The sequence below is a fragment of the Pagrus major genome, chromosome 6 (genome assembly GCF_040436345.1).
Source record: "Pagrus major chromosome 6, Pma_NU_1.0".
Taxonomy (NCBI): domain Eukaryota; kingdom Metazoa; phylum Chordata; class Actinopteri; order Spariformes; family Sparidae; genus Pagrus; species Pagrus major.
In genome coordinates, this window is record NC_133220.1 from 5,270,037 (window position 1) to 5,283,286 (window position 13,250).

General features: G+C 41.9%; 1 protein-coding gene across 4 annotated transcripts in view; it reads left to right on the top strand.

The window, feature by feature from the left end:
- Window positions 1-2,141: 2,141 nt before the first annotated feature.
- Window positions 2,142-13,250, top strand: part of rims4 (regulating synaptic membrane exocytosis 4) — a 59,781-nt gene continuing 48,672 nt past the window's right edge. For 3 of the 4 annotated variants that reach the window (XM_073468810.1, XM_073468809.1, XM_073468812.1), the window contains exon 1: window positions 2,142-2,238. In XM_073468810.1, coding sequence (XP_073324911.1) covers window positions 2,142-2,238 — 97 coding nt within the window. Of the gene's footprint in view, window positions 2,245-13,250 lie in introns of all 4 variants that reach the window. The other variant, XM_073468811.1, reaches the window with a different exon arrangement.

The window sequence follows — 13,250 nt, forward strand, 5'->3', positions numbered from 1 at the left end:
TCCTTCACGTTATGTTCTGGTCGCTTTGGCCGACTTCCTCCCTCACTCTCCGATACATCATCTGGTGTTTCTTTGGAAGTTAAAGCGACAGGCGACCACACGAAACTCACTGTTACCTTACATGAAATGACAGATTTCTCTTGGTTTGAACATTGTTGGAAAGATTTAGGATAATATGTACACAACTCAACAACATTTATAACAAAGGTTGTTACATATTATATATTTTCAGTATTTTTCCGTGGTGGTACAGCTTGTATTTATAATGGATCTGAATACTTCTACCACTTTATGCTCATAAATGCGGTTAGTTTAAACCAGCAGACATTCATTCATGTCATCAATGGGTAAACATCATGTTGTTGGATGAACAACCAGTAATGCTGCGTCCCAAAATTTGACTATGGCAGCTTGTTTGCACGCCACGGCACTGCTCTGCCAACATAAAAGAGTATTTTTCACCTTTTTACCTCCGATCTCTTTTATAGATGTCTCTTTTCTCATACAATGCCAGTCATTTTGTCTTTGTCTCTCTTTTTATTTATTGCTTTAGTCAAATATTATAGAGAAAGGCATCATCCAGCATTGGCTCACCTCTCTTTCTTGACTCATCTTTTTGATCATCGTTGACGATTTTCGAGAAACACAAGGAGGGAGAGAGAGAGAGAGAGAGAGAGAGAGAGAGAGAGAGAGAGGGAGAGAGACTGTAAACTTATCCTGCGCTGCATTACCTCCACTGTCCCCCCAAGCCACGCCCATATTCCCTCATCCGCGTTATGATTGGCCGGGCTGCCAGCAACAGTCTGCTCTCCATCCCCTCTCTGTTCCCCCTCCTCCCTCTCTTTCCCCCCTGCTCGCTCTCCCTCGCTCTCCCTCGCTCTCCATGCAGCTCGTCAGTGAATGAGTTCAGTCAGACACAAGCTGTTAAACAGCACAGCCTCTCTCTCTCTCTCTCTGTGTTTCTCTCTCATCATCTCTCGCCCTCTCTCTCGCTCTGTCCTCTCCCGTCTCAGACAGCCAGTGGAGCATCTGCACGGCAACGGAGCGGACACAGGACCGACGGAGGACGAGACAAGAAGAAGACGGCACAAACCTTGCATCACAACGTTGAGAACATTTACAGTGATACAGTTCAGATCAATGCAGAAGCAACAGATTGCCCCCCCCACCCCAGTTGTGAAATTGCTGCTGCAACTGATGCTCTCTCAGATGATCTGGGGATCTTGGAAACGAAGCTGATTTTGCAGCCGACGTCTCCCGGGTTTTGAAACTCAGTTTATGTGGGTGAAAGAGAGGAAAAGCTTTTTTGCTCTGTCAAAGCACGGGGGAAATGACAACGCTGAGCAGCAGAGACGGAAAGCTTTGATTCAGCAACACGTTTCAAGCTGGGCGTCAACATCACCACTACCACCAGCGTCTCCTCCCATCTTCCTTCCTTCACCGGCATCGGAAGAAGAAGAAGAATACCAGGCAATCCGAGCTGTGAATGCACAAGCAGCAGGAGGAGGATGTCAGATTGACATGCAGAGTGCAGAGTTCAGGGAGTTTCTTTCTATCTTTCTGTGAAACAAACTGTGTAAGATCAAGTTTTATCAGGGTGAAGACTCACAACCAGACAACAACAAGTCCATCAGACTGTCACGTGGACTTCTGAGGACAAAAGGGGATGAAGAGGAGGATGTACATCAGCTTCTGCCTCGGAACGGAAGCAAAACAAGAATCCAAAAACTAGGAGCAGAAATGACAGGAAGAGAGGGATTCGACTCTTCTATGCACCACCACAGATAGATGTTCGGTTATTAAGAAAGCATAAACAAAGATATTATTTATAAGAACACTTAACCTCATCAAACGTGAGCAAAGAAGGATGATTTTGCACCCCTGGAGCTTTCATTTTGTCTAACAAACAGAGACGAAGCAACACTCCTGCTGCCACTTGCTTAAAGTAAGTTTTTGCACCGATTTCCATCGGTGTGAGCACCTCGGGGGTTCTTGCTCTACTCTTCTTTTTCGGGGTGAGGTGGATCTGCCTTGGGGGCAGCTGACAGCCATCCAAGACGCCGCGAGCCGTACTCCGCGTGAAGAATGCCCAGCCGCGCTTGGCCAAGCCGGCCGACCCGGGCCCGACGGCGGGCCTGTACATGGAGAGATCGCAGAGCCGCATCAGCCTGTCGGCGTCCTTCGAGGCCCTCGCCATCTACTTCCCCTGCATGAACTCCTTCGATGAGGATGATGGAGGTGAGTGTGGATGACACACACACACACACACAGACACTTCCAACCACAATAAGATTGATTGAGCCATACATAAAAAATGGGACACATGTTGTTTGTCACCTGTCTGCTGGGAAACTGATGTTTCCATCCACACGTCAGTCAGTCAGTCAGTCAGTCAGTGTGTTATGTAAAATCTGTCCTGGCACAGAGGACAGACTCATTCAGTTAAATCACCTTTCAACATTTGCAAACCTCCTTTACTCTTTATGTTATTATTGTCATCATTTTGGCTGATTTTTCCAAATCAAAAATGCACATTTTCATTCATATTATATGTTGAATTATAAAATGTTGGATCCAGTCTGATCCTGTGGTTTAACTGAGCTCAAGACACATTGTTATAGTCTGTCTAAGAAATGCTTCTGCCATCCAGCCGACGTTTATCATAATCGATTAATGGTGTAAAAGTAATTTATCAACTTAGAATACCAAATATTCTCTTGGTTCAGCTTCTCAAATGTGATGATTTGCTGCTTTTATGTCATTTAAATTTAAAATACTTGGTATTTAGACTGTTGGTTGAATTGTTATGGCCCCTTTCAGCCCTCTGACATTCTCTATAGCGAATGATTAATCCAGATTTTGAAAAGATACTAGACATATTAAATGATAGTGGAAATATTTGCCAGCTGCAGCCTTGATAATACTGACAACGTATATGTATCTCTGATAAACATCGCAGGGCTGATGCTTGAATGGCAGATGACCACTGTGCCGACAATGTTGGCATTTAATCAAGTTAAATACATCCAGTCCATTATATAGTGCATGTGTTGTATGTACTGAGGGATTTTTATCAGTCAGTTATAAACAGTCCATGAAGAGAGTTTTAATTTGATGCCAGTGTCCATTTCACATGAATTATTATTTTAAAACAAAGTCAGTTTTGAAATGAATGAGTTCTGAGACAAAAGTGGTCCGAGCAGACTCAGTGGTGGAAGCAGTGATTCAGTAGAAGTAACAACATCCAGTCTCATTAAAGACTGGATGTCCCAAAACTTCACGATGCTCAATAAACTAATAAACTGAGGTTGTTCCTTTTGCCCTCCTGAATCCACCAAGACCCAAAAACCTTGTGTTGAGTTTTGATTCTGCATTTAAATTTGACAAAAAATGAAAACCCTTGATTCTGTAAAGGTAACCTGCACCTCCCACCTTGCCTACTGTAAGTAACTACTGTCTGCTCTGTTGACCTTATTTTCTTCTGAAAAACTGAAAAACAACTGTGGACATCTGTGGGGACTTTATAACTGTGCATCATATTTAATAAGCTCATTATATATTTTGTATTTACTTTTTATCAAAGTAGAAAGTACAAGATTTCCCCTTGAAATGTCGTGCAGTGGAAGTGTTAGGTGGCATAAATTGGAAATACTGTGGATAATAAGTGAATTTTAAATAAAAATTATACTTAAGTACAGTACTTTCTCTCATGTCTTGTTCACTCTGTGTCCTTCAGTAGCATGATATTCATACATTTCATTTAAACTTAGCTTTGACATGTTAAAATCCATTTTAGTGTATTTTATTTTTAAATCAGATCATCTCGTCACGTTAAAGTAAAATTAGTCTGAGATTGTTGCGTGTTTTTTATACGTGATGTGTATGTGTGCACACCTGTGTGGTTACGTCAGGTGTTCATATGATGAGATTGTCAGGTGGATCGAGTATGTCCTCAAATCGAGTACATGAGATGATGTAATTCACATTAATGCTACATTCCTCCTGATTTCCTGTCGTACTAATCCGGTCTGGAAAACTATAGCGCTCGATTGATTTTTCCATACAAATTGAAGTATAAAGGAAAGTTTATTAGAATGATAAAGGTAACTGACTATATATAAGAGTATCTCTGGAAAGTGTTAGCTGGAGTTAAATAGGTCACAGTCTTCTGCTTAAAACAGATTGATACATGGATAGATAACAGATGGCTGTAGCAAGCTAACATGACAAATGTCAGTACGGGTAATAACACTTTCCTAGACTCACCAACATGTGGGTTCAAGTTGTTCAAAATTAACTGAGAGGTCATATTACGCTTATTTTCAGGTTCATACTTTTACTTAGGGGTCCTCGTAGAATAGGTTTACATACTTAATTTTCAAAAAAACATCTGTCTTGAACGCTCCGTTTTAGCTACAGGGTGAGACATCTCGCCTCTGTTCAATCTTTGGTGAGAGTTGCACGTTACTTAACGGGCAGGATGTAGCCAATCAGAGGCAGAGGAGGGCGGGTCATGCCGAGCAAGGTAGTGTGATCTAAAATAACGCCGCTACAGCAGTAGCAACTGTACGTCTTCTGACTGACTGGAGTGTATATATTTTATAATAAATATATAAAAACATATTTATATAACACCTGTTACATGGTGAAGCACATAAGTTACAGAAGTAAAGGCTCGACTCCAAACCAGGCGTTTCAGGCAGTGCAGTCGGTGTGAGGTTGGCCCAACAATTTTTTTACCCTGTGCCCATGTTAACTTAGGCATGTCTTCTTGGGTTATATAGAAAACCTTCACCCTTAAGGATATTTTTACTGTGATTTCAGGGGTTTAAATGCGGCTGTTGCATCGCTAACATTTCGTTATTATCAGTATAAAAAGAGAACAAACGGCTGCAGCTTGGTCTGTCGTGTCTCTTGGGATGTTTCTCACACAGTTGGAGCTTGTTTGAACAGCTGGGACATGATACCATGATAACTCCAAGTAGTTTGCTTGGCAGAAACAACCTGTTGTAATTATTGTTACAGCAAATAATAGTAATGTCCAATCCAATACTTGCAGCCATTCAGTCTAAAACTTCGAAGACGGCACCTCATTTTTAGAAATACCTTGCACACCATTTACACCTGCTGCTTCACAGCTACGCACACGGTCGTGAGAAATTAACTGCTTTTGTGAAATCAGACAAAAAGCTAAATAAAAGGACAACTTTGAGATGAGTGTGACATGTTGTTAAGGACATTATAATTGACAAATTGACGTGTGTTAACAGATTATTTGTCCTGTACTGTCATCGGGGGCTGATTGCCTGTAACGATCACAGATAACACTGCTGCTTGAATCACCCTGGTGAACGTCAATATCTTACCTGTGCCATTAAAGCTCAATGTGGACTTCCTTAGTGTTAAGGTGCTCCTGAAAACCACAGGCCAACTGCTCTGTAATCTTCAGCTCTCAGTGAGTTGTCCTTTCTGCGCTCTGGTGGCCGAGGAGTTTAATCACCAGGCGTGAACAGCAGCCTCCTGGTTCACATCCCACCAGGGACCTTTGCTGCATGACATTCCCCGTCTCTGCCTTCTCTCATTTTCTGTCCTCTCTCCTGCACGTGTGTAAGAAAGTCATAAAAATGCCCACAAGTGTAGTGATCATCAATTATTATTATTATTCCTCCTGGCTTTGAGCAGCAAGCGGTGCTCGCTGGACCTATAAGGTGTGATTCGCATTAGTCTTAAGGCTCTGATGGAGTTTGTTTTACATGTTTGCAGCTCGTTCACTGTAGATGCTTGTGTCTGTACTTAAGGTTGCATTTAGACAGAATCATGCATTGCAGCAGTTAGCCGCAGGGTTGTAGCAAAAGGAGAAGCTGCTCTGTCTAGCATGCTGCTCCTATGAGATAGTTTTTCCACATCGACAGATTAAAAATAACAAGTAAACAACCAGGATATGAGGCACATCATTATGCCGGTTTTAAACTGGGGCACAAGACCAAACTGAGTGATTTCAAGTGTTGGGTTCCCTCTGTAGCATTTTGCTATGATACGGGTGTCACCCGCTTGACTCTACCTCTGCTAGTGTACTGTAGGTTTAGCATGCCGGGCCTACAAGTGTTTTAAAGTGGTGCACAAAGCCAAACTGAGTGAATACTGATGTCACATTATGTTGCCAGCTTATGTAATTGGCCACCACAACGAGATGTCAGGTTGCGTCTCTCGTTTTTTTCAGCAGCGCTGGAGCCAAAACGTACCACTCTCATTCAAATGTTTCGTAGGACGTGCATTTGATCCGAATGAGGTCTTTCAGCGGTGAAACCTTCTCTCTCTCTTGCTTCTTACTTACAAACCAGGAAAACTACTGCCTCTGACTGTTCTTGTAGCTCCACCATGAGGTCAGCGAAGATAAACATGATAAATGTTATATCTGCTAAGCTAATTACAGCTTAAATAAATAACTACCAAGTCTGCAGACTCTTAATCTTAATAAATGAGAAATCCAATCTTCTTTAAACAGTTTGATTTTACTTCAGATGAGCTCATTTTCAATATTTTAAATGTAAGATTCACCTTAAAATGTGAATAAAAAGTAGTTTAATGTTCTTTCTACTTCCCTGAATAGTGGAATAAAGACACATATTCGAAGTGTTGGGTCTGCTATCATGCAGCAATATTTGTGAATTCAACAAACTTTCTGAAAAAATTGATCCCAGTGGCATCTTAGGGGCAAACCACTTGAAATGCATACAGATCCTCACCAAAGCTACTTCACACTGTCACCTGCTTCCAGCGTGTGCGTGTGTGGTGAATGACACCAACCAAGAACATTGTGATGAAGGGCAGCATGCTGGGAACATCACCTGTGTGATGGTGTGAATGTGTTTACATCCAGAAACAGATTTCCTTTGACGTCTCCGTGAGAAAACAAACCATCCCACATTCACCTGTAACAGCAGTGTGAACTTTACTGTACACTCGCTTTCACACACGGGAAAAAAATATTTGTGTGAGCACTCATGCATTCAGAAATATAGGTTTTTCCCCTGCACTTTTACCCACACACACGCTGACAGATATGAAAGCAGTGTGTGAGGTAATCAGAGCGAAGCGGCAGGCCGTGGTTTGTGGCTCTCAGTCTAATTAAATGCTAATATGGCTGCTGATTGTGGCTGACTGCAGCTAAATAGAGGCCTGATTGCAGGTTAATTCTCTCTCTCGCTCCCTTTTTGTCTCAATGTCTCTCCGTCAGACTCTCGCTCTCTCTCCGACCCCGCCGTTTTACAATCCTGTTTGCAGGTTAACTCTGTCTTTCCACCTTAAATTGTCTTTTAATCACTTTCCCTGCTGTTTTGTTCTCGCTTTCTTTTTCCCGCCCACCTCACTGTCTTTGTTTCATTCTTTCACACACTCTCACCTCCAGTTTAATTCAGTACGTTTCACTGACAGGACAGGGAGGAAGCAGAGCATCAAGTGAAGCGATAAAAATAGAACCAAAATTAGCGGGTCTACATGGGTTTTTCTAAACACGGGTAGTGAAAATTACTCGTTTCACTGTCATAATTTGAGCCATTCAGTCCCATAACATTTGGAAGGTCTAGAAGAGCCGCACGATTACATTATTTTATCCCCATTCAAGTTAGCCGGGTGCTAAACCGGAAGTTGGCCTGCTCGGTCGGCGATCCAGGTATTTTCAAAGCCGGGAAGTCGAACTTTTTGGGCTTCAAAACACCACTGAGCAGCTTTCATAGGAATGAACAGGGCTCCACCTCCAACACTGTGTCCAGTGTTCCTTGAATATTTTATTAAGAAATAGTGATATTGCTGTATGATATAAGAATATAGGACAATATAACTGTAAACATTGTGACTTTTAGGGCTTTTTAGACAAATAATAAGATGGAAGAATCGATGAGTCGCCGAGCGAGCATCTTATTTTTCATGTTTTACATTTGCTGTTTGATGCAGAAGAATCAGCGTTCAGCTGTCAGTCTGTCACCAAGAGCAGCGAAATATGACACCTGAGCTGCTAGATAACACATACATAAGCGTGTGTGTGTGTGTGTGTGTGTGTGTCCTGTCTGCTTCGTCTGTGGAGACGTGAGAACAGAGAGGAAAAAATAGAAGATTGAAATTCAGGTCAAAGAGAGAGAAATGCTCTTTCTACCAATCAGACGGTAAAGAGTAAAAATCTGCTGACCTCACCTGCCTCTGGATTTAAAAGGTAACTTACCCTTTAAGGTGGACATATATCTTTACAATATAAATTCACTGCCGTTCAGTAACCACAATGAACCGTTTATTAGGTCCACAGGTTCATAATTAAGACGACAAATCATCCGTCCTTTAAAGCAAAAAGCTGAATCAGGGGTGGTAGAAATGAGCTAAGTTTCAGATCGTTTTGCACGTGAGAAATTAGAAACTCTGGATTTTGAAGTCAGAAGAAAAAACTATGTATTTAATATTGAACACTTTGCAGTTCTGTATCACAGTCGGTACTTATAATAACATGATTAGAGTTAAATATCTTTGGACACACTGGGGTCTAAAAGGCAATTGGATTCCTTGAAGGGCACCGCTCACTGGTGCCGCTGTTTTGAGATGAGCGTCATTGTCTCAGTTCAGCTGAACCTGTTGACCCATTCGGATTGACTGCCAGCGCACTGATTTGTGTCACTTAACGTACTTGCTGAGGAGTCGGTCCTCTCACAGTGTTTACACAGTGATTGATGCGGTTCATCAACCCCCATGTACTGCTGGCTGCTTCAGACTTCATGCATCGACACAGCCGGCAGAATAAATGTTGCCAGTTGTACCTTTCTGCAAACCGTGGAAATGAAACTTATATACACGTCTGAACGTAATATGATTTGTATTGTTGAGTTAAAGTTAAAACTGGACGTTTCTTTATGTTGCAACTTTACATTTGTTTAGGTTGAATTTTCTGTCACACTCTTGCACTAAAACCTCTCTAATTTTGCTTTGATTCACTTTATTAGCATAAAAGTTGGTAATGTTCACATGTTTTGTTACAGTTTGCTAGAGATTTGGAGCTGCATCATTCTTCGGGGATATTCACTCTAAAAATTTAATTATTTTTGGCGGAAATAAAATCTTTCATTTATGCTGTGAGCCAACTTTATTTACTCAGACCCAGTGACACCTGACACTTCAAGTGTCAAGTGTTCTCTTTATTACAATACCTTGATTATTCAAGTAGACCTTGTAGTTGCAGAGATGCACTCTGTTGATTATGGGCACATAATTTTTGAGCAGAGACCCAAAACAGAGGCTAGTTTTTAACAGGTTAAGGACACCTGGAGTCGTTTCCAGACAGTTTTGTGGCATCAAAACTGTCTGGAAACGACTCCAGGTTGTCTTAAAAATATCCAGTGGTGTGAGTTGTTAATATCATATAAAGTGAACATGATATGCCACGTTCGGTACAAATATCAACCTTGGACGTATCTGTGGTTTGCAGACACGTTAACTGCTAACATTATAAAAAAAAGCAACGTGCGCTGCCAATATTTCTTTTTTGGCGACGGGGCTGCATGTACAATAATAATAATGTTTCATTTACAATTATACCTAAATACCTCGGTATATTTTCTGATATACTTACTTGTAACATAGTTATTGTAGTTGCCGTACTTTACACCTTGGCACCTTGGTCACTTTTTCAAGAATCAAATTCTCGAAATAACTTGTAACTCCATGTTATCATGGCAGAACACAAATTATAGAATAGAAAGCACAGGTACGTTTCCAGTAACCTGTTCTTAAAGAAGAGGCTTTTTCTTTTTCCTTGTTCGTTCTGATCTTTCCATTAATCAGGTGGAGAAAAAAAAAATCTCTAATATAGAAACAGAACAGGCACGGCTGCTGCTGCTCAGGGAGACTAATTGAGTCTATATTTCTTTGTGTGAGACTCTGCTGCTGTAATTCTCTGCTTGTAGGGACCAAATGTTCTCACAGGAAGAGAAAAATGAGGAAAATCTTCCAAAGTGATGATTTTCTTTTTTTTTCAGCCCCTCGCTTCCTTTTTCGCGTCTAATTTAGGACAAAACCTTTTTCGTTTGCGGTCAAGATTAGAACAAGGATTACGTTTAGGTTGAAGGTAAGGTGATCGTTTTTCAAACTTATGAATGAGAGCATCGTGTGTGTGAAGTATGAGTCATTATGGTAATGAGATGTCAGTTATTGTGGGCGGATCGGGAACATTAGGCGTACGACGAATCAGAGGACGGATGGGAAAAAGGAGGGATGAGAGGAAGGCAAATGATGGATGTTGGAGCCAAGGTGGAGGGAGGAGAGAGAGAGAGAGAAAGGAGTAGATGTGGTGAGAAGAAAAGCAGCATCAATCATATATCAACCAGGAGTCACATGCATGGAGGAGGAGATGGAGGGATAGAAAAAGGACGTAGAGAGGAGTGATGGAGGTGAAACGACAGCAGGGGGGAGGGAGGGAGGAAGCGAGAATTGAAAAATTAAAATGGCTCAGTAGGACTCTTTTCCCCTCCTCGCTCGTTAGCCTCGTCTTTTATCCTCCTTCCTCTCCTTCCCGTCATCGTACCATCACTCCATCTCGCTGTCTTCACTCCTGCTGTGGAGTCAGACGGAGGCCAAGCACAGGAAGGACGAAAGGAGAGGCGAAGGAAAGAAAGTCAACGTAAATCTTATGAGTTGTGTTTTTAATGAAAATCTTAATAAAAAAAAAAAAAGACAGTAGTGAAAAGATTTCTACCTGCAGGGGTGCCGCTGCGACCGTGGCTACAATAATGTTTAATACTAAAAGATGAGGCGGTAGAGATGCATGGAGGGCGACGTCAAACGATATGAGTTATGGAAGAGAAAGAAGGGGAGATCGGGGAGGAGGAGAGAGGTCTCTGGTGTGCTTCTGAGCTGGAGAGATGACCCAGAAAAGTCAGGACTACAAAATGGACTGCCAGGAAAAGGAGGTCTATTCTATAGGGAGGAGGTGGAGGCAAAGGAGGAGGAGGAGGAGGAGGAGGTGAAGGCTGCAGGTGTTCATTTGTTATACTGAGCTATGTGGGAGCAGGAACAATGGCTGTGCTGGTGGTTTAATACAGCGGACGTGGACAAGAAGTAGGAAAAAGTGGGCAGCCATGCACATCAGCAGCACTACATGTTCGGGAGGAGGTTGATTAATGGGCATTTTCTACCCAGAGTACATAAAGTAATATGACGGCAGACATTATGCTCATCTTTACCAAACGAAGAACTAAAGAGCTGTGAGACGACGAAGAGTTAATGTTGGAAAGTTCACTCTTAACGGGACATTCAGACATTCAGACTTTTCTTAATTAGTGTAAAATTGACTTTTTGCAGTTTGTTAAAATGGACCCAATGGAAAACCAAGCTGGACATGCACAAATTAATTAAAGAGAGATCCAATCCATGAGACACAAGGACGATCAGAGCCGATCAGAACTGACCATGGTGGAGTTAATCAGATCCTTTAATTAAAAATCTAAAAACACTCTATTACAAGTAAAAATCCTGCATTGAAAATGTTAATTAAGTAAAAGTAGAATAAAAAAAACCCATAAAGGATCAAAAGTACTCAATGCTGGAAAATGTCCCCTGCGACTGTTGTACTATTATTTATTATCTGATTAGATTATTCCTCAGTATAAGACTACACCTGACGATTATTTTCATTATGGATAAATCTGCAGATTGTTTCATCCACTAAAGTAAAATATTCTCGTCGTGCAGCTATCTAACAATATACGCCAAAATATTTTTACAATAAATCAATTTTTTTGCAATTTTATAGCAAAATCTAGTCGTGTCTTCATCCTGCAAAACAAAATGTCACGAGTACTTATGCAGCTTGTCCAACCAATGACATCATGACATCCATCCATCAATCGAGCGAGTGGGACAGCTGTCCAAACCTTGAAAAATGCTAAAAGGCTAATTAAAATAATTAAAAGCAAATCCTCACATCGGTGCAGATGCAACCATGAAATGATTTGCAGGGAATATCTAATCGTTTGAGCTGTACTTGTATAAACCGTTGAACACAATTGGCCAAATAAATATTGATCGGTCCACCACCGTTGCCTCGCTCTCCTGGAACGACCTGCCGAGGCCTGTCGAGGCACCAGGGCGTTGGATCCCTTTGAGTCCCTCGAGTTGCGAGGTGGTACCGTGGATCTGACTTGTTCTGGCTCATCCCACAGATGCTTGATCGGACTGGGATCTTAGAAACTCGGAGAGCAGGGTGACACCTTGAGCTCTTTGTCACAAATGTTTTTATTTTGGTCTGCAGCAGTGTTTGGATGGATGGAGGTTGTAACGTGATGATCATTGATCCAAACAGAGGTGCAGACACTAGAAAGAGATGGAGGCGAGGAGTAAAAGAGAAGGACTTGAAGATGGAGGAGGATAAAGAGGCAGAAAAATGAAGATCAGTCTGAGTGATGCCCTTCTAACAGACCCGACTGTCCTGACAGGCTGCATTGTGCCAGACAGAGAGCAGGAAGTCAAGTTGTCATGTGGGCTTCAAGTGCAGACAAAAGCCCACATGAGACGAGCTCCACGACGGCTCTTCAAACGTACCATTACATAATGAATGAGAGTGTGATTTCATTCTTAATGCCGCAGCCGTGCTTTGTGTGGTAATGACAGGAAATCACTGAGAGGCAATTTTGAATGTGTTGATCCGTCGAGCTTTGACAGCCACCTCCCATTGTTTCTGATGACAGGTTAAATCCTCCCATCCGGCTCCGGCAGCTCGTACATTGTTCAGAAACGAGTGTCTGTTAGTAAGGAAATGGAAACATTAGTTAAGAGGAAGAAAAGAAGACCTAAAAATGTCTGTCTTTGCCCACAACTTCCTTTTTTTTGACCTTTTACTTTCCTCCTCCTCGTCCGTCCTCTCCTTTCTAATCAGCTCTTCCCTCCCTCTCGTCTTCACCCATCTTCTTCACGCCTGTTTATTTTCTCTCTCTTCACTTTTCCATTTTCCTTTTCTCCCCTTTTCATTCATCGTCTCCACTGTCTCTCCCACTGTGCCTCTCTCCTCTTCGGTCTTCACCCCTCATCACCTCTTATTTTCTGCCTTCTCCTTCACCTCCCGCTCTCTCTCGTCTTCATCTCTCCTACTTATCTTTCCTCACGCTCTTCTTTTTCCTCTTTCTTCTGCTGCCTTCCTCTTTTCTCTCTGCACAGCATAATGTTTTACAACATCTTGGTTTCATTTTTAAGTTCACTGGCTGTAATTTTTAAGTTAC